At 42.5% G+C, this 22939-nt stretch overlaps 1 protein-coding gene across 3 annotated transcripts in view; it reads right to left on the minus strand.

Moving 5' to 3' along the window:
- Positions 1-21033, minus strand: part of ITPK1 (inositol-tetrakisphosphate 1-kinase) — a 143843-nt gene extending 122810 nt beyond the window's left edge. The window contains exons 1-2 of one of the 3 annotated variants that reach the window (XM_066321795.1): positions 20868-21033; positions 20422-20600 (exon numbers count right to left, since the gene is read on the minus strand). In XM_066321795.1, coding sequence (XP_066177892.1) covers positions 20422-20516 — 95 coding nt within the window. In that variant the 5' untranslated portion in view covers positions 20517-20600; positions 20868-21033. The other 2 variants (XM_066321796.1, XM_066321797.1) reach the window with 2 other exon arrangements.
- Positions 21034-22939: the final 1906 nt, after the last annotated feature.

Raw genomic sequence — 22939 nt, forward strand, 5'->3', positions numbered from 1 at the left:
TGCTGTTACTTAAGTTACCACGTAACAGTTAATTAAAATGCCTGAACTATATTATACTACTGAAATTTGAAAATGTACACATTTGCCTCTCAATCTCTTGGTAAATGAAAAAAATTGCTCAGAATATTTTCATGGATTTTTGCTTGTGAGGACAAAAGAAAAAATCCTTGAACAAGTGTCTGCTTTTACACTCCACTAGCAAATCTATCTGCAACGGCAGATAGACCCATGAAGTCTTTTTCCCTGGCAGCATGTTTTCACAGCTCTGTGCACATCAGATCCCTGCAGTCAGCTGTGTTCCACAGTGAAGGAGGCTACTCCACACCCAGCTTTACGTAACCCCCTAGCAGTTGCTCAGCCCTGCTGACTTCACTCTTGTGCTGGGTGGGTATTATCTGCCTAGATGGACTGGCAGGGTTTTGTGCTTGGTCAGCACACAGTCTAAGGTGCCAAATAGACAGGCATCACCTTAATTAAGGGCAAAAACTAATCAAATTTAGCAAAAACATTCCTCTTCAAAATCATCCCAATTGACTATAATAATGTCATGATTGCTATAAAATGAGAATCAAAACCTTGAAAAAGTTGCACTTAAGATTGTAAACTGCCACATTATTTGGACTACTCCCCCACATCTCAGTTCAGCACTACATCACCCTAATTATCTTCTCTAGTTCCCAGAAAAAAATTTAAAAATCGCCAGGTTACTTATGTTTTTGCAAGAATAATCTGCACACCTGCATTCTTCCCTCCATCTGAGTTACAGCATCAACATTCACATCGCATTAAAAATCTTCCTCCAGCCTGGCCTGCACGTCTCCACACTACTGCCCCAAGGCAGACACCAGCCAAACATTCCCCACCCCACAGCTCTCAGAGCTGGAAGGCTGCAGACCAGCCAGCACAGCTGACAACAGCCCACCAGGCCAGTCCAACAGCACCACAGCCAGCCTTGCTATTGCAGCAGAACCCTCTCTCAAGGCCTGGTTTTAAGAGAAGACCATTCCAGTGTAAAGTAGTAAAGTGCAAATTTTCTGAGCGGACAAAAGCACTGACCTACATATTGGTCAGACATAATACCTACAGTACCAATTACTAATTTCCAATGGAGTTTACAGCAGCAGCCCAAGTGCTCCAGGGCACTTTTAAACCACAGACCCTGCTTGCAGAGGTACACTACAGCCTCATTTATGTCCCTGTCTTCAGCATATTCAGTCAGAAGTGACACTGGGAAGGTAAAAGATCATTAATTTAACTATGATTCCACTCTTTTCACACTGTGGTGTTCTCCTTAGAAAAATCCTAGTAAAGTCAGACCTAGACGTTTTACAGAGGACTTTCCCCGGTGAAAATTGACTTCTCTACTCACATCACTACTTGGAAAAAAAAAAATCCTACAGACAAACAGTTGGGAAACGAAAGAAAAAAATGAAAAATTGCATTTTTGGCCATTTAAGGCTATGAACTGAGAAAGAATGAATAAGCCTTTATGTGAAAACAAAACAGAATTTAAATATTGTTAAAAGCAGGAATATTTCTTTTTCAAGTAATTCTATGTAAAATATGCCACTAAACTAAGGCCTTAACCCACAAAATCCTACATCCAATCTTACAGTAAACTGCTTACAGATGATTCCAAAGATAACCTGTGTGCCACACTTGCCATTAAATTTCTCCCTCTGCTCATACACAAGAAAGAACTAGAGAGAACATAACACCAAAGAGGAAGTTCCTTTTCATTTCTTCCTGAAAGTCTACCACTGCCTTGGCACTAGGCTTGCTCAAGATCTAATGTCTCTATTTACCTACAGCCATACAATTCTTGTGCTGTAATTTAATGGCACCAAGCCAAATATCACTGGTCTTGCACCTTTCTAGTAGTCTAAGTAGGCAGGGCTTATGCTGTCAAGTACCAAACACCTTCACTGATGATGAACATGCTCGGAAAATACAGACAACAGAAGCTGTGCATATGAAGCTTGCTATTATTGACTTTTAACAAATGTAACAGAAGCTTGTATTTCTTCTATAAACCCAGACAAAAAGGTATTTTTAAAGAGCTAAAGTTAGAATTCAGTTTTCCAGTGGAGAGGTTTTACATTAAATGGGTTTTAAAACTGCAGCCTCTGAGGAGGATGCACTGAGTTCCATCAGTGCCTCAATCAAAACCCATTTCAGGAACAGGAGGCCAGGACTGTAACTTCTGTCTCTTATACTGTCCCTCACTTTTACTGAGGGTGCTGCTTACTCTCTCACCCACCTCACTGCTCTCACTTGGATCACCAAGGCTTCCACTAGTTGCATCCCACAGGCTCAACAGTTACCCTGGCTAAGTCTGCACCTCCCCCCAAAGGCCCATCTATCCTATACTCCACACAAAAGGAAGGAACTCCTCTTGAGTCCTTCTAAGTTCATCCTGCAGCATCCACTGCCTTCATTTGCTGTTATTAGAAACCCTGAATGTGACACTTGTGCAGTCTGGGACCTAAAGACAGCTGGCTAAGGAGTCCTCAGCCTTCACAGCCCTTGCCTGGGAGGCTGCAACCATCCCTGCAGCTCCCTCACACCAGTGTGACATTACAAGGTGGCAGCTGTGGTGCTGTCCTTTCCATCCTCCCGGGCACGGTGGTCTTGGGGGAAGAGAAAGACATCTGCTAGGGACCATCTTATCTTTCACATCCAAAGCAACCAACAGCAAGCTTTTGAAAATCAGTGAGCATTTTGGACACTGCCATAAACTGGTACCTGCATAGCAACAATGATCCTGGATTTCATCACTTCTCTTTGTATGCTCAAGACAATAGCTGGATTAGCTGGACAGTGGGCCAGTACCATCACCAAGTACTCCATCCAGAATGGAAACTACTCCAGCAGCCCTTTACCACTTACCACACAGCTGCAGAATGGACAAATCACACACAGAATCACAGCACCAATTAGGTTGGAAAAGACCTCAAAGATCAAGTCCAACCTATGACTGAAGACCACCATGTCAACTAGCCCATGGTGACACGTGCCACACCCAGTATTTCCTTAAAGACCTCCAGGGATGATGACTCCACCACCTCCCTGGGCAGCCCACTGCAGTATCTAAACACCCTTTTTGTGAAGAATTTCTTCCTAATGCCTAACTTAAACTTCCCTGGCACCCAGCCACAGCTTTCCCTTACATAATTTCTTCAACACAAGTGGGACCATACAGAAATTCTTCCAAAAGATCTACAAAGCCAGAAGAAAAAAGACCACATTTAAATCTCCTCCTTGAAAAAACAACAAAAAAACCAAACAAAAACCCAACAAACAAATGACTAAAAAAAAATCATACCTTAGAGAAGGTATGGAGAAGCAAGGGAGAGACCAGAAATGCACTCTCCAACAGATTAAGAGAATGGGAAATCTATGGCACACTGCCAGTCTGAGTATAAAATAAGAACACACAGTAAGGATCTCCTTTCCCCGATGCAAACATGCGGTTTCAGAAGCCAGTACTTGTCCACAAATAATCCACGTGGTATCACGGTGAATAGAAAATAGTCTCACACCAGGACAACTCAACAACATGAAATTCCTTCAGAAGAACTGAAAACAGCATCCCAACTTAATTACATGCATGACCTTTGTATTGGATCAGAATGGGTGCTCAGACCAGCTCAGACCATCACAGCAGGCAGCCCACTGACTGCCATATCCACCTTCTTTCCTAGATACAGCTCACAGCTGGCCATTTAAAAAGCCAGAGGAGGAGGCACAGGGCCTTGTAGTCTATACAGGCTTCATTCCGGTTTAGCATTTTATTTTTTCCCATGAGACCATTCCTTGAAAACTTCTCATACCCAGAGATCACCTGAACACACCGTGGTCTGCAGACATACTGTTTTCAGTCCTGTCACTGAGACAACTGACATACAAGAGCTCACCTTAAAGTACTGACCTTCTTCTGAAGCAAATTAACTGCCCCCTTTTTTTCCACTTGGGAGTGTTTAGATTACACTGCTCCACTTTCACTGTTAGAATGGGATCTGAGGCCAGAGATTCACACAACTACATCCTCACCTGTAAAGGAAAACTGAAACACTGCGGTGTGCTGCTTGCTGGTCACTGGAAAGAGGTACGGTGCTATTTCTCAAACATCGTTTCAGAAGATGCATCAAATGATCCTGTATTTCAGAAAATACCCATGCAGTCTTTAAATCTCCTAGGAGATCCAGGCCTCATTCAGAAGGAAAAAATAGTTTCTTGGTACAATGGTGAACAGCAGCTTCTTTTAAAAAAGAAGACTGCAGACCATACCTGGTCTCTTAATTTTTAAATAAGCATGACAAAACCAAGCTGTTACCATGGCTGATACAACCCTCAAACAGCCAATCATTTGAGCCTTTCAGATGTTTAATACAAGTAAAACTGTGCAGAACAAACACAGAGGAGTGCAGACTTCCTGAAGAGCCAGTCCCAGTAAACAACACACAGATGTGAAAGAAAGCTAGTAACTTCAGAGAAGTCATTATTTCTTTCTTTTTCCCTTTTTTTTTTCCCAGTTTACAGCTAGGTATGTTACATAGCACCTTCATAGATAAGCTGCTATAAGAAAAATAAGAGACTCCTACTTTTGGGGGATTTTTTTTCCCCCCCAAACTTCCTGTGTTAGGTAAACTTTCCCATTAGCCTCAGCAGGTTTATGTTCAGGCTCAAATTTATTTGCAGCTTCCAGAGTTTTCATTTTCTTGTGCAAGTTTCATGTGCACTTCGAAAATAGCAACTACTTGCTCTACAGAATTACAAGGGCCTTCTTGGAACTCAGGCCACCACACAAGAAGCAGAGCAAAATGTAAGCAAGAAAACAATTGTGATCGCTATCACTGCCTCTTTGGCACTCTACTGGTACACAGCCTCCTGACCCCTCCTCTCCCCTTTTGCTTTTCAAACCACAGTTTTATTTTCACCACAAATTAAAGTTACCAAGTCAGCAAAGTCAATGCAAGAAGATTAAAGTTTGGCAAAAACTGATTAACTAACTCTGCATATGAACTGAAAACATTCATAAGCTAAGTAAGTCTGAAAGAGAACAGTAGTTGAGTGAATCAAAATTGTTAAAACATTTTGGCATCCTCAACAAATGCGTCCAATGATACTTCTTTATAGAAACCACCAATGAGAAGGAGACAAATTTTAACATTAATTTTTAATTTTGCAGCATGTGTTGGAATAGCTAAATGTGAATCAAGAGCCACTGAAAAATTACAAGATAAAGGAATATACACAAGGGCTCTTCTTCGAGATCCAATGATCTATGAGCAATGCACACGTCATGTTCAGTCACTGAACAGGATTCAAATAGGCTTGTATTATTTCAGACAGGCAGAAAAAGTATATTAGGAAATTCACTAATTTACTTAAGTTATAATGAAGCCTACTACTAAGCCAAAAGCCAACCTCATTTCGGCTGCCAGACCTAGGTCTGATTCAAGCGTCTTCAGTTCCTTGATAGGAGAGTATTCCTTTGCCTAGAAACTCCCTGTACAGCCCCCATCCTAGGGAATACATGGAAGACATCAAGATTTAAACACACTTCAGTTGTTCGCAGCTTGTCTACAGACACCTAGAACTCTGCTCATATTTCAAAGCTGTCTGGGCAGCATGATTCAAAAACCCCTCATAGTCAAACTGCACATTTACAGTACAGCAGGAAAAAGCCATCTCTCAGGTTTTTTTGGAGACCTGCCTTGCAGAAATACCTCTGAATTCCTGTAGGCATCCAACACGAACAACAGGCATTTTAAAGAAATAATTTAATTTCCTGAAATGTTGGAGAAAAGGAAAAAAGCCAAGAAAAAACTTTTCAAAGACATATAAAGAAAAAGTTAACCTTTTAATAGGTTTTTTTCATCAGAAGGAGGTCAAGTTTTACTGAAAGAAAACCTTCATCCCTGCTCTTATAGAAGGCTCCAACAATTATCCTCTCAAAGCCAAAGCAGCTGCTGAAAACAGCCCTGCACAGGCACTACTGTTTCAAAGGCCAAAAAAATATTAAACCAGAAACATTCTCCAGCACAAGCCTTTTACTGTAATATTAACATCACTGCTAGGCGGCTCCATTCTACCTGGATCAGCCCTAGACAACTAATAGTCTACTTCTGGTTAAAAGGAGAGAGAACCAAGAGATTTCACACGGACCATGCACATTTTCAGAAAAAAAAACATTTTGTGTTTCAGGTTTCACCACCAGAAGCAAGCACACTAGAAGTCTATCCTGCCAGGGAGTTTTCACACCAATGTATCAGTCAACATAAGAAAAGGTGACAACAGCACTAACAAGTAACAGGAAACTCAAATACTATATTTGGTCCTACAAAAACAAATTTCAAATTACACTACCATACACTTCCCTGGGCCAAGGAGGCATTTAGCATACTTTCAGTGGCATCATTGTGGCATGGTTTAATTATTACCTACCACGCTTTTGACTCTTGGCCATCAATTGTTGTTATCAAGCCATAACATCTTTTAAGTGCCTGCTGTCAGTAGCTATGGTACAACGAGGCAAGAACAAGCCAATGAAAGAAATCCATGTGGTGATCCAGGTTCGCCATCAACCCTGTGCCAGCATGAACAATGTCAGTTTCCATTCCACTCCAAGTCTCTCTCAGGCTTCCCATTTAAAAAAAAAAAATCTGAACACTACAATATCCAGTTCCCAAGGAATCCAACTACAGAGATTCCTAATAGCTTCACAGGGAGCTGGATTAGGCCAAGATCAGCAAACATGATCAGTTCCCACCAAGGTCAAAGAAACTCAACACCTTAAAAAGTAGGAGCTTTTCTGAATCTCAGCCTAATTCATATGCAAGGATTCCTTTTTCGGGAATAAGCACTTACACAAAGAACTTGCCTCCCATCTAATTTGTCTACAGAATAAGATTTAGAGATCTTGATCTTGCACATCAGGAAACAGCTTTGCACCAGAAGAAATCTTTGGTAAAGCTGTCTTAGAATAAATTACTTGTTTCCAAAGTCTTGCCCAAGCTACAAACCAAGCATTTTAATTAAGGCCTCCTAATTGCACTTAGAGTAATTTGGGGTAGGGGGCAGGGAAGAAGCATGCTTTTCCACAGTCTGCTGGTACCAAAGTGACTTTAAAAACACACACTAGCTGTAGTAAATGTTCTAACCATGTTCTGTGATTTCAGAAACACATTTCTCTGAAGAAACTTCCCAATATCTGTTTCTACAGAATTTTTTTTTCCACAATGACACACAGGAGAAACTAGGAACCGGGGAAAATCGGGTAAGTTATTTGTTAACATATGAACAGATACAGCAGGTCACACTGAAGGTCTAACTTATTCTGCCTCTGGCTGTTCTTTCTATTCTATAGCCAAAGACACAAAAGAAACGTCCCAAAATACTGTTTTTCTTCAGTGATTCCCTTGGAAGCAGAGCTATGCTGTTCCATTATTACTGCAAAAAATACAAAAGGAAAATCTGCCAAAAAGGAAAAGGATTAAGCGTTACATTTTAATAGATTATTCAAGACAAAGTAGGGATCAAATCACAGCATAAAAATATTGTGCCAACCCCCACCCAAACAATACCTATTGTGAGCCAAGATGCAGCCCTTCACTGATCAGGAAACCACTGAACGCAGTAGCACAAAATGAGGGAAGACTTTTACTACAAGAGCTGGTGGTCAGCATAACACACCTGGAATTGACAGTCTGCTGCAACCGTAATTCTCTGCTATGTACTTGAGCTTTTTACATAGAGAAAAAGAAAGAACACCCCCATGACCCTTTGCCTTTCTCATTCGATCACTTCTCACTCCTCACACTGTCATTTTGGGCTTCACTCCAATTTGACTCAAATGAGCACTCACATCCCACCATCTCTTAGAAATATTTACAATTAAAACACAGCAGCTGACCAGCATCAATCAAGCAAAGCCTTCTCTACTCTCCAGGGCCTTCTCAGGGAGACATGAGCTATATGCTAAAGATCCATGTGGTTTGATTACAATACCCAGAAGCAATGATAACCTGGCAGACACTTAAAGATATCTATGAGAGCCTTTAAATTACATTTAGACCAGACAATAGCAAGATCCACTACTTTTACTGAAAAAAGCAAGTTCTGATCCACAAGAATGCTCTACCTTGAGGTGCAATACTAGTTGAAAACGGGCCATCCATCACTAGTAAGCAACAAAAGCAATGAAGATCAATGCCCTATAGCATGCATAAAGAGTAAAGGTAGCCATATTGCACTAAAAAAGGAATCAGAAAGGAAACTAGCTAGAGAGTTCTTGAAACTAAGTTAGCCACAAAAAAAAAAAAAAGGCAATTTAGACTGGTGGATGCCTATGACCAGAAATTTTTTCAGTCTATTGAATCAGACGAAAAACCAAAAAGCCAGAAACCAAAATTTCAAGCACACATCCTCCCAAACGCTGCGAACTGAGGGCCTAAAATAGCATTAGAAAGAGAAAGAAAAACAAAATGGAGTTATAATCCCCTACCTAGTAGCAAGCTGCTACTTTCTGTTTAAAGTGTATTAGAATTTGGTTCAGGAAAAATGTCAAAAAAAGACCTATTCTTTTCAAATTCACTTCAAGCTGGACAAAGCCCCTTGACTTTGCTTTGACCTATTTCTTGAGGCAGAAGGTGACACCAAAACATCAAGCCACATAGTCAAAAAACATCACCCCATCCAGTGCTTGTTCACTTACAAATAGATCTTTTCCTATAGCCCCAATTCCCACTTGCAGTTCATGCAACCAGCAACAACTAAAGATGTAGCACAGACTGTTTTTCTCCACAGATTAAACAAACTTGAAAAGGTGACAGTTCTGAAGAAGAAAATTCTACCAAGGAACAAAGGGTGCTGTTCAATTCTATCATCACATACTTTTTCCCCAGCACACAGTGCTCCAACCCAATATGCCAGCAATACTACTTCCCTTTTACTCCTATGCTTTCCCCTTTTCTACTAGATACAGTGCAGAGGTCAGCAACTACAATTGTGGGGGGATTTTTAGATCATCAATCTTTCATCAAAATAGTAGTCTTGCTAAGTTTCTTTCTCCCTTTCTTCCCTCTTACACACAGTTTTACAGGAGTTTTCATTCAAGGCTTGAAAACTACGGGATTGACAGCTCCAGTGAATTAAGCTCCCTCTTTGTCAACAAAACAAGAGCAGCACCACAGGCAACCTCAGAACAAGCTCCCTCTATCCTTCTCTTCCCACCCCTCCAACTAGCAAGTGTATCTGAATGCTGAGCTTCACACACAGCTCTATCATGCCAGGGTGCCTTGTACAGTCCCTGATAACACAGTTTACCCAGACTATCTCAGAGGACACTTATGTTAAAGCCACACATGCTGGAAACATCATGACTCAACACATTTTTGGGGTATACCCGTCCCAGACAGCACAGTAACTCTAAAACCACTCTGGCTGAGTGCATGCATATCTGTGCTTAAAGACTGGCAAAGAAAATTCATTTCAGACAACAGGGTGAAAGAACACAGACTTGAAGCAACTCTTAAAGTCACACTTGAGACCAGAGAAAGGTGATGTTAACTGAAAAAACCAATAGGATGACCAGAAAAACTCAATGTTCTCAATATTAAATAAAAGTCACGTGCAGACTTTATTAAAAAATGAATTGCACATTTGGCATAAATGCTTGAAAACACAGGGATTTTGTTACTACTGCAGCCCTAATACAGTGTTTTGCTTTCTGACAGTGCCCCTCTGCTATGTTAGCACTTAACCTCATCAGGCAGCAAACGAGGATCTGGTCACCTTTCTCTCAGTTACAAGTGGCTTTTAGGTGTCATAAACCTCTCCACTGTTGGTTTCAAGTCACAGATTACCATGCACTAGATTAAGTTAGAAGATGTCTCTTGAACTGTATCAAATCTTAGTTCCTCCTCCCTCTTCTAGAAGCTTTTTTATTTTTAGCAAGAAAGTGTTTTCTTTTTGGGGAAGAACTTTTGACATCTGAACTTTGCAAGACAACTTGACCAATTTTTTTTTATTTTTTTTTTTTTTTTTAGTTAGTTAGTCAAGAGTCAGGGTGTTTTTGTAAAATGAATACCTACACATACACTTAAAAATAATTAATACCTATTCCTTTACAGGCATAAACGACAAACACACACAGTAAAACCAAAACCCAACAAACCACCTCCCCAGCACACCAAATGTAACTTTTTATTTGCTTATGTTTCTACTTACAGCCCAACTAGAGAACTACCAACAAATGCTAACAACCTCCCTGTGTTCCTGAGGTGGCAGAAATGAAAGTGGGTGCAAAAATGCATTAAAATATTTATGTGGAGCAGATTCATCTCTGGCTACTAAATGTGGTACTATGGACACAACTGCTGCCACAAAAGTCTCTAAAAGTGACTGTCTTTTAGAGGGTCTGCCAAGAGGAAGGTGAACGCACTCACACTCTGTGCCTCATACTTTCCCTAAGCATCTGCTATAACTGCCCCTTCATGTCCTGGGTAGTTTGGTTGAGGTTTGTTTGGCTGTCCTCACACTCTTCAGCTGGTCTGTCACCCCAAACAACTCCAAGCAGCTACAGTCTCTGCTACACAGCAAAACATACCGATGAGCTTGGGTGCAAGTCCCTTGCCATTACCCCTGCCACACTCTCAACCTTCCAGCAGCAGCAAGGAGAGCCCACTCCATCTGCACTGGTACCAGACTCCAGCGACAGCAAGTAGAGGGGGCTGGATCCTTAGCCTGTAAATTCCTCAAAGCTGAGATGAGATTTTGTAATCAAAGGAACAGCACGTTCCTGAAAAAAGCAGCATCTACACGCAGCTGCATGACATGCAGATAGAGCTAAAGAACAACAGTGTTCTGTATTTACATTCATCTCTGTATTTTAACTACAAGGAAATAGCCAAGTTTCCCTCAAAACATACATATCAAATTGGGTTTAAATGGTCACTGCTGGACTCACTAAAAACACCATATTGCTGAAGCAGGCAGTGTTTCATCGCCCATGGGTACAAATGATGACAGTTATCATACTTGTAGGGAAAGCAAGGCGACAAGATAAGGAATTAGCCTAGTCATCCCACCAACTTTTTTAACCAAATGACAAAAGTAATTTAAGAATGATAGGGGGATAGGACTGCAGCACTGTGGCTGCCAACAATCAGGCGTGGCATTTCATAAGTGAACCTTTATGGTATCATTTCCTTCCAGCATGATTAATCACCCCAGACATCACCTGTTCTATCAGCTATTAACCAGTTACCCCAACCCCAACATGAAGATAACTTTATCGAGGTTAGGCAGCAAGAGTCATTACTAAGCACTACAACACACAGTGCCAAGGGCCTTGTTTCCAGAGAATCCTCTGAACTATTTCTTCCTGCTGTAACAAAACACATTGCAGTATTACATGTATTTACCCACACCTAATATTAGGGAGAAAATTACAGAAAGAACAAAGAATCACTAGCACGTTAAAACAGATAGATTTCAGGAAAGGATAACTATGTTGCTTACGGCCAAAACATTAAACTCAGACCAAGTCTTTCAAAACACTGATTTTTAGCTCATTACCGCTCTGAGGGAGGACACTCTCAATATCCATGAATATTTGTGGTGTAGTCTGATGAGACAACTAGGGGGCTTCAGAACAACAGGCAGCAGCATCATGACTTTACAGCTCAAGATTCAATATTCTGTATTTTGCTACAAACATGTCTCATTCAATTATTTTTCCTCCTTTGCCCACAGCACGATGGAGAATGAGAATTCAGTTTCATGAGGCAGTGCCTCGGGACCCAGATTGGATAATCAGAACCAGTGTGTTACAAAGGGAAAGACCCAAAGAACCTTCTTGCCCTTTTGACAAGAAGGCAGAAAGGTCTGTGAGGGGTATGAAGAAGAGCAAAAATAAGCCTGTTTCTGGGGAGGAAGAACCAACTTAGAATTCCTCCAAGCAAGGAAAATTGACTCACCAGTATGTTTCAAGACAAGACATATTACAAATTTTCACTAAGTGGCATCAGAGGGGAGAAGATTAAACAGTTCAATGTGAACAGAACCTGCTTCCAAGCCCTGTGATTGGCTCTGTCAATTACTTTCCTAGTTGTGCCATTAGATCTGGAAACATGATTTTCTCCACTCTATAGATCAGAGCCTTGAGACCCTCAAAGCAACCTCTCAATGTCCTTACACCCTGCTGCCTGCATAGGTAGTATCCTGGCTGTAGGAAAGAGTAGACCTCTGCTTAGGTTCCCAGTTCACAGGAATTATTTTACATGAGTGGCAATCACACCGCAGTCAAATTAGCCCAAGCACCAAAGCCAGGAGGAAAGAACTGAGTAAGGACACTCTGCTTAGAAATAAAGGACCTCCTTCAGTGAAACTCAGTCATTTTGAAAGCCATTCCTAAAGAGCAATGGTTGTCCTCCAAATAGGATTTCTCTCTGCAGACAGAGAGAATACTAACTACTGCATTTCCATAGTATTTGGACAGTATGGAAGCATCAGCAGCTTCCTCCTTGACCACAGAAAGCACATAACTCCTTCTGAGCAGAGTTAAATTCCATCAGTACAAAACAAGCCATTGTTTCAAGGACTGAACACTGAACTCAAAAATGAGAAAACTGAAGATAACCAGACAAGAGAGGGTTTGTTCTACAACACTGTGCCACATATGTGACCAGTCCAGGTGCTTATTTTATCTATTATCACACTTATTTTAGCATGTTTCACATGCACTGCTTCCTTCTTTCTTTGGAACACATTCAAGAATGTCATCTCATCCAAAAATGTCAACTGTTGAGATGAATAGCACATTATCTGGTCAATATCAGGAGATATGCTATCAATTCCCAGGTGCAGCACATTAAGACAGAGGAAACACTTTCTGTCATCTCAACCCGCTCACACTATTGAGCCTCTACACTCAAGAGATCTGCACACATTTAGATGTGGTGCTTAGACTCCCCTAGCCATGACTCCTGAATTAGTCAAGGGACTTCAAGCTACTTAACACATTAAGAATGATTTCTCAGGTACCTTCTGCACTATTACAGATTGAACCAAACCAGGGACAGCACTGACCTCAGGAGAGGTCAACATCTCTGCTCTGAAACAGCACCACAGGCCTGTATCATGCTCAACATATTTGTCCAAGGTGGTTGTAGCGATCTCAAGAAAAACATTTACTGCCTACCTCAACAATTACAGCATTTTTTTCACTTACCTATCATCCCTCCTCGGCACAGTTGAAGGCCACTACTGTTTCTTCTACCTACAACAGAATTGGGGAATATGCGTGGCACAAGGGGTGGGGGGGCATGTGTTGGATTTTTTTCTTTCCTACAACAGCTTTTTATGGCCAAGATCATCTCCAGCCTCTTCTTTATGCTGAACACCACAGTATAATACACTGTATTTACAAAACTTCCAATTCTTCTCAATGCTCTCTTTTGGGCACTTCCCAGCTGATTGGCCTTTCCCCTGAAATGCTGTGCGCCAGACCTAAGGCAGTAGGTGAGGCCACTGCAGTAGCAGTGTTATCAGTGCTGTGCAGAATAGAGACATTACTTCATGTGCCTTGCAGGCTCTGTTCCAACTTACACACCCCAAGACGATATTTGCTTGGGCTTTTTTAGGGCTTTTTTTTTTTAGCAACACTGTCAATTTGCATTCAGCCTGTGATCTGCAAAAGAATGGAGATCTTTCTCAGAAAAGCTGCCACCTGACCATGCTTAATACTGTTCCTTGCTGCATATCAGTTCCAACAGGTTGTGGTAAAGGGATGTGCCATAAGGAGAACGCAAACTTCCTGGACCTGAGGTAAATGATTGCTAGACCGCAGAACTGAGTCGTTATGAAAGGGTGATTGTTACAGTCACTTCTGCTGTCCAGCAGCTGCGCTGTGTTCCCATGAAATGGTTCTGCAAGCATAACACCGTAAGCTTTGTGTGAGAAGAATGCCTGTCAGTAGGTGCTCTCAGAGATTAAGAAAATGCACACATATCCAGCTCTTCTGGGATGTAAAGTCTATACAGGAAGAAGGAGCAGGAATCCAGAAATAGAGTGAGTTTCTCCTCCAAGAAATACACCTTTCTTTGCTACTACCTTCCACACTTTTTCATGGCTTAGTATAATTTCTGCCATTAGGCCAGTTGTCCTTGTTTAGAATTGATGTCAAAGAAACTTACCCACCCATCTAGCCCCCAGTCACTTCTCATGATATAGTATTTCAGACTAACACAACCAACAATGGGAGCTATTGATCAACACACATACATTTCATTTTAATGGATTTTAAAGTTGTAAAATCTAACTGGCACAAGCCAGATATTTAACAAAAGTAGTATTTAGGGGTTTTTGTGGAGAATTGGGGTTAAAGAAAATCCCCTGAGTTCTTCCTGGAAAAAATATGTAATATACTTCCTGCCTGCTATATAAAGAAACAGATTAATTTAATACCCTCAAACCAGCATTATTCTTAAATCTGTCTTAAAAATCATGTTTAGGTTCTTGTGCACAGGCCACGACACACAAGGGACCACAAATAAAGTTTAAAAGAGAAAAAGAGAACCATATGGATCTACAGCACTGACAACAGTGCTTACTATTTTATGGTAGATTCCTAGATAGTGTGATTTCTCATGTGCTAAAATAAGACTTAACTATATCACAAAAATTAAATGGACAGAAGCTGAAGAATCAATTTATCCTAAGGAAAAGGAAAAAGAACCCAAACAAGTTCAAGCCACATAGAAATTTAAATTAGGCATACTAATATTCAGGTAGGAAAAAAAAATCATTGGTTGCTATGTTCAGCAGATCGACCTGGTATCAGCCTCAAAATAGCTTCATCACAACTCAATGAAGAAACCCAACAAAGCAACACACTACAGTGACTTGTCATAACAAAATGGTCTTCAGCACAGGTGACAGATGCTCTGTTGGAGCCACACACTCAAAGTTCTGTGCTAAATCCCAGGCCTGCTGAACTGATGCAGGCCACAACTCAGGAGCACGGCCTTAAGTTTCAAAAGAGTCTTCACCAGTGCACAGCACACGGGAATCCAAACTGAACCAAGACAATTCAGCTTCCTGCGTGTCAGGGGGTGCTATCACTTTGTCATGGATGATCTCACAATGAAGGAAGATGACAATTTGGCTTGCTCACTAAAAATCAAGACAACTGGGCTTTACTAGAAGGCATAACTCAATCAGTCTGCTTCCATTGCCTTCTGTGGGCAGAATTTGAGTTTCTCAGCATGTCTATCATTTCCTGAGAACTTTTTCCTCCCAGATGTTCATCCTGTTTAATGGAAAAAAAAACCCCAAAAAACACAGCAGAGTAAAATCTTACCATAAATAATCTGGTCACTATTAGAGTGCACAGTTCTTCTACCAGTAAAATTGTGGGATTTATTATGACAGAAATTACATCTTCAGGCAACTCTTCAACTCCTTTTCTATTTGTTTTCCACATGCCATTTAAAAGAAATTCTGACTTTTTATGTATATAGCTACACAGAAAAGCTACCACATTACCATGCAAACTAACAAGCTGCACACATGAATGCTTTTGTCCAAAATAACTAAGAAGTAGCTCATCATTTAGAACTGGGCGACTTGAAATTACCTCCCTTTGGATGAAGCATATTTCATTTCACATTACTATAACTTATTCATATTGCTGTGACCTTACTGCCTCGTATCTCCAGAGCTCCCAGAAGAGACTATAGTAAGAGAGTATAGTTGTTCTGACAAGCAGAACAACTACCAGGAAAATGAAGGCTTTTACACAGCAAAGAAACATTTGTAAATGGCTGCACCTCACTAATCTTACCTGGTGCCAAACACACACAACTCATTTTCTGAGTAGATCTATGCATTTTTATGCATATATGACACTCCTCATACGTCATGAACTGGAGTCTTTTCATCCACAATGTCCATAGAGACCCGGCAGCATGCATATTTTACAAAATGATGACATGGGCATCCAAGAGTCCTTACCACCATCTGACACTGACACAACAGCTCTCCCACTTCCATAATGGAATGTGGCATCTCCATTTCCCTAACCTTGTATTACTGCTCATGCACCCGCACAGTGACAGCCATTCCAAGGTCAACGTGATGAGCATGGAACTGATTGGATTGAGAGTCTTTGCCAACTGGATAACCATTAAAGCCAGCTTGAGACAGAAGATGAGACCATGCAGGTAGAGAAAGGAGGAATTGCTCCTTTCAGCAGTAGCAGAGACACATGACAACATCAGAACTACACACTCATATCACACACTTCTAAATTTTCTCTTAGGAATGCCTAGAAACCTCGCTTTACTTTTCAGCAGGGCACAGATACTGTATATTTTGACAACAGACAGCAACCTAAAGCTCTGAGACTGTGACAAGAGCAGGAACAGAACTGAGGAGCAGAACATAAAGGCTCACAAGAAAGTCTATTTGACATGCACCAAGCAGACATTTGCACACTGCAGTCCCACAAGGACCCTACACTCAAGGAACTGCAGTCACAGCATATATGCTGGAATGCAGATAATTCCAAGTGCAACACAAAGCATGGTGCTCTAGCAGCTTTACTAAAAGCACAGGACGACTCGGCAATAGTAGTAAATTGCCTGACTAATAATTTCACTGACAATATAAGAAACATGTACCAAGTGCCCTGTTCCACACAAAAGAGCTCAACCCCATATTACAACTCAAACAGGAACGCCTTCGTATCAGCAAGGCTGAGAAAGAAACTCTCTTCTCACCACTGAAACTGCGCTGATGTGTAGAATAGAACATAAAAGGCTTGCTCCAACGTCAGCTTACGATGCAGCTTATGCAGAAAAGAGCTGCTGGGCAAAACCAAAAACTACCTCAGGAAATAGACAAGAACTGAGGACACACCTCATCCCAAAGGAATGCCCTTGCCATAGTGCTTCAGACATAGCAGGGAGAATGACTAACCTGGCACTGGGGAGCAAAGTCACATTCCTCTCTATACACAGTGGAAGATTCAGCCAGAGAATCAGAGTGAGCTTGGCTCATCTTCAGGTTTGATCTCCCCTGAGAGACATCAGCTACAGACTTGGAACCAGGCTTCCCAGGTGACAGGCCAAGTGCTCTATCCTCTAGGTCAACAGCTCTTAAGGCACTATTCAGAAATCACTGCTTCTCTGCAACAGGCCTGTGAAAACACACTTTTTGCTCATCACTCTGCTCAGAGCCCCCAAGGAGATGCAGAAGCATTAAGGCCTGCACTGGGGTGCAATTCAACAATTTGGTATCACTGGTCTGCGTGACTGCTGTTAGGAGCACAAAAGGATGAAGCAGGCAGCAGGAGGTCAAACAGGAAAGCTCTCCTTTATTTTTCTGACTCCATATACATACAATTTTACAAACAGGCCAAGATTGGCTACACAGGTAGCCACCTCTTCAACCTCGTTGGTGAACATCACCATCAATCATCTTTCTCCTCCCAGAGGAGAAGAATGTAAACAAAGATATAATTTCTAAAAACATACATAGTTTACTTGAAGCTGCGTGAGAACAAAATGCAAACAGTGAAAAGCAGGCAAACTTGAGGCAACAGGTCTGGGCTATAAACATGAAGGTAGATACAACCACAGGCACTACCTTTATCTCTACAAAGTTATGCTCTACAACAAATACAGCTCAAGTAGGACATATCTAGTCTGTCACAGTGAAGACCAAGCGTGCAGGTGAACTCAAAGGCCTTTGATAAGAGGAAGATCCCTGTGTGGATAAAAAGATTATGCAAAAGTCCAAAGACACTATGTTCAGGCAGAACAGCTCTTTTGTCAGTCATACAGAAAGTTTCAAGATGGATACAAACAGGAGCAAAGTATTTAAGGTCCCTACCCAGTATTTGTGGAACAGAAAGGTGAAGCTAGGACTGCCTACACCCCACGGCTACACCTTAGCTTCTGTCGACTCACACTGCCTCATGTCTCATCTCAGCGCAGACAATCTACCCTAAAACTTGGAGCCATGCTTAAGAAAGTAGTCTAGCACATCAGAGTCTATCTCTCAGAGAATGCTTTGAACAGATTTTGAAATGCCTGCCCATGACCTCTTTAGGATGTCAGTGCTTTGCACAAGAAGTGGCTTCCCTTCTTCCCTGTAAAGAAATAAAGATTCTCCTTATCCTAATAACTCCCAGCATGCTTCAGGAGTTCGTTAGGAGGCTCCTCTTACTTTCCTGGACTGTATAACTGCTTCATTACAAACTCGTACAAACAAATCTGAACTTTGTAGTCATCCAGAAAGTATATCCCTAGGCAACAGGCAAATAAATTCCAAGTAGCAGTCACCATAAAGCACATAGAGTAGACAGACAGATACATAGTCCACTCTAACATGAATCACTGTACAGGAATGAGTATGCTTGTCTTGCTTTTTAACATACACAAGATTTCTAGTAAGACGGATGATAAGTTTGGTATGACTTATTCTACAGGAAAAAAAGCTTACAAGCACACAAGTTATCAAGTAAACATTATCCATAAAATACTTGAAATCTTTGCCTAAATGACTGCAGCCTCCCTTTGGGGTCAATAGAAGTTTCTAGGAATGAAAACAGAGCATCCAAGATATCAGCAGATTGTGCTCCAATTACTGTACGGATACTTAAACCAAACATTTAACTCTGCTTGTACAGAAATGCTAATAATGCTTTTAAAAGTATCAAAGCATGTATGAGCAGCCATCTCTATCCAACACCTGTAAATGCTATTCAAATTGAGCTGAGCCTGCACAGGATGAGGTAGCCTAATTTTCACCAAGAAATTAGTAACGTGTAGCAAGAGAGACGCTTTGGGGTCAACTTTCACAGCAGCCTGACGACCCAAAACTATTATTAAGTTTGTACAGTACACAAAGAAATGGTAGATCCATGTTATGTAACAGAAGTGTAAGGAATTTCTGAGGTAGAAAGAAAGGAAGCAAAGCACTTAGCCAAAAAGAGAAACAAGGAGAAGGGAGGAGAAAAAGTCAGTTTTGGAGACTACTAAATATAACAATGTGCAATACATAATAAAGGCAAGAAGTTTTTAATGAATTTTCTGAGAGTCACTGTAGTTTCCAGGCATGAAAAACAGCCTATTACCAAACATCAAGGCCCTAAAAATTACAGTTTCTGTCTGCCTAATAGAGGTAAAAGTGCAATTATGAGCATCACAAAAACTAACCTAAGATTTCACACAAGGGCAAAACTGAGCATTATTCATTGAATAATGAGAAAGCAAAGAATTTTGCTTGGAGAACCACATGAAATTACACATTAAACCAGAACTTGTGGCCCTTTCTATACTCTAAAAAAGTCTTGTAAATTTTGCTGAAGTTTGACAGAGGGGACAAAGAATGCCAAGTACAAAAGCTGATGTAAAAGTGTCTGTCACTTTCTTGAAACAGTTTTCTGTTCTGACCCCATCATCTTTACAGAAAGAAGCAAGTGCTGTCAACAGAAGTTTCACAGGGACTGGTGTTTTTAGCATGGCACACTTTAATTTTAAAGTGTATTTGAAGTCTCATTCAATATATTCTGCAAAGTTTGCAGCATATTTTTCAATTATCAAAACTGATTTAGTATCTTTGTTATAAACTTAGTATTAGAATGAAGAAAAAGCTGTTATTCAGTACCAGAAGCTGTAATGCATGTGTTACAAGACCGTGAACCCACATGGAGTTTAAACTCCCAATTAAATAATAAAATTGTGTAATATCCTGCAAAAGTTATCCTCTAAGCTATTTAGATAAAGTCTAATTACAGCTTATCAAACTAACCTTTACCTCTGGGACAGAACAAAATAGATGCAGTTATACCATCTTGAATGTCTCGTTTACATCCCAAACTATGTTTGGGATTTGCAGACCCTAATTTTATGTATTTTCACACAACCTGAAGGAAAGTTATTCCCAAATGTTTGATTTTTTTCTAATAATAACTCGGCTTCGGAAGAGGGTCTGCAAAGACCCGAAATTACCCTATTTCAACGGGAATACGGGAGAGCACTCGGGAAGCAGGGGCAGACATGTACCCAGGCGGGCAGTAACGCGGGGCTGTGCCGGGCCCGCGCACACCCACGGGGACGCCGCACCGTCCCGGACAGTTTCCCTGGAGCGACGGGCAGCGCCCAGGTGAGCGGGACGCAGGAGCACCCGGCCCGGCGGCAGCGGGGCGGGGTGCCCGGGGCGCTGCGAGCCCTGCGGCCCCGCTCCCGGCGGGCACAGCCGGCTCCGCGGAGCCACGCACCGAGCGCGGTCCGCCCGAGGGCGGCGCGGGCCACGGCCGAGCACGGAGCGGCCCCAGCCCCATCCCGGGGCCGCCGCCTGCCCCGGCGGCCGCCCCGGCGCTCCCCGCGGCGAGGGCCGCCTTCTTACCGGCACAGCTCGGCGAAGGCCTGGAAATTCAGTTTCCTGATCTTCTTCTCGCTCAGCCAGTATCCCACCCGCTTCCCCTTCAGGAAGGTCTGCATGGTGCCGCCCCGCGAGCAGGGGACCAGTCCGGGGCGGCGGGGCAGCGCGGCTGCCGCTCGCACTCGGCGCCTGCCAAGCGACGGCTGGAAGAGAAGCAGAGAAAGGAGGATCAGCCGGTTCCCCGCGGCGGGCGCTGCCCCCCGCCCGCCCCGCTGGACCGCCGAGCCGCGCCAGGCGCAGCCCCCGGCGGGCGGGCAGCCCCGACAGGCCCTTCCCCGCACCGGCGGGCAGCTCGCCGAGGCTGAGCGAAGCCGCTCCCCGCACCAGCCCCGAAGCGCCCAGCCGAGCGCGCACGCCGCCGCCGCCGCCTCCCGCCCCGCGGCACGCCCGCAGCGCCCGCACGCACGGACCCCGCCGCCGAGCTCGCCTCCGTGCCCGCCCGCCGCTGCCGCTGCTGCTGCTGCGCGGCCGCGGTGGTGCTGCTGCTGCTGCTGCAGCCGCTCAGCTCCCCATTCGCCCGCTATTCACAGCCGCCTCCACTTCCTCCTCCTCCGGGCCGGCCCCTCCGCTCGGCTCCCACCCCCCTCGCGGGGCGGGCACCGGGACGCTCCCGCCCCGCCGCAGCGCCGAGGGGCCGCGCCCGCCCCGCGGGCTCCGCGCTGCCGTCGCCAGGGGGCGCCCGCGCCGCCGCCTTAAAGAGACAGCGCCCCTTTCTGGGCCTGCCCCGGCCGGGGGCCCGGGGGCGTGGCCCGTGGGCGCGCCGTGGGATTTTGGGTTCCTTGAGAGGCGCAGTGATTTCAGCAGCACTTAAATTTCCTATTAGTGCTACTAAAAGTGGTTGGCCAGTACATCTTTCACAGAAAAAAGGTTCCAAGTAAGCATGAGTCTTAACTGCAAAACCAAGGGTCTTCTTCTTCCAGCATTTGCAAGTATCTGTAGGGATTAAACAGAGTTTGCAATAATAGCTCTCTCATATTTAACTTTCTTTTGCAGAAGGCAGAAGGCAGGCAATGCAAGCATGGACTGACATTCTAATTTTTGGGTTGTGCATAAATACCGAGGCAGCTGTTCTCTGTTCTATGCTTCCTTTCAGAGGAAGGATCTTTCAGTCTGAATTACTGACTGTGCTACCTCACAGCAAAGTATCATTTCCCCGTTGTTTTTCCCCCCCCTTCATCTGAAACGATCACGATTTCAGCCTGAACATTTTTTCTCTGTCTCTCCAGGAACGGAAAGCATGGCCTTTACAATAACGATGTCTTTCACAGAGGTGTTGGATTGCAGTACCTGCAATCCTGAGCAGAGGTGCAGATGCTGCTTCACTGATGACGCTTTCTGTGAACCAGCCCTGGAGCCCTGTGCAGTGGGAACTGCTCAGCGAGTTCTGCTGACTCACAGTGCCACAACAAATGCGGTTTTGTAACTTCAACAGAGTACTGGAAAAATGGTAGAAGTATCCATGTGAAGGAAAGAAGGGTGAAAACCTTAAGAAATATGAAAAGGGTAATTGATTTAGGGAGTTGGTAGAAAGCATTTTTTACATTCCTGTCATTACTCACATGAACAGTGCAGTCATCTTGACCCAAGGGTATATTGGAAAATAGGCAAGGAATGGAAACACCTGCAAACAGCTCATACCAATGGGTTTTGAAAATTTATATAATAATTTTTTTCTCCATTTGTAGTTGCTTTGAGGAATAAGTATCTTTCTTTTTCTCCTTCATCTTATTTGCCACTGATATGTTCTAACCTTTATCTTACCGAACACTTTTCATCTTAATCATATTCACACTTTTTTAGTTTATTAATTAAAGTAATTAGAATTAGTAAATTTTGATAGCATGATGCCTGCTGCAGAATGTTTCACTGATATTTACACATTCTATGGGAGCATAGTAGTTTTGGAAAAATTTGTAACTCAAAAATACAAGACTTTATCAAACCTTATCAAATTAATATAAAATCCTGAAACAAATTTATTGGGGCTTCTTTGTATGAAGTGCTTCAATTGAAAAATATCAGTGCTTTATCTCAGCTATCATTTCGCTGGGCTTATTTTAGACTTTATTAAAATTTGCATCAGTATATTAAGCTCAAAATCTATATTTGTATCAGAATGGAATATGAATGTATTGAAACATGAAATTATTGAAGCCAACTTCCTAAATTATTTCTTTCTGAATGTTTTCTTCTTTAAGAAATGTCATGGCTTCAGACCAATCTAAAACACAGTCTGCAGAGACAGAAATATTTATGTACTTTTTTCCAGACACAGGACAGCAGGTTTTTAGAGGTATTGAGCATTCCTAACTCCTGTGGAAATGAAGCATTTGCACTAAAAAGGAGTAATTTGCTTTGCTCCAATACAGACAACCTTGAATGACATATATCAAAGACCAGGTTCAATCTTAGGAAGGAGAAAGCTGGTAAATGCCTTCATTTTAAACTACACTTTTTGAATCTTAACCCTTGAACAACTGCA

The sequence above is a fragment of the Sylvia atricapilla genome, chromosome 6 (genome assembly GCF_009819655.1).
Source record: "Sylvia atricapilla isolate bSylAtr1 chromosome 6, bSylAtr1.pri, whole genome shotgun sequence".
Taxonomy (NCBI): Eukaryota; Metazoa; Chordata; class Aves; order Passeriformes; family Sylviidae; genus Sylvia; species Sylvia atricapilla.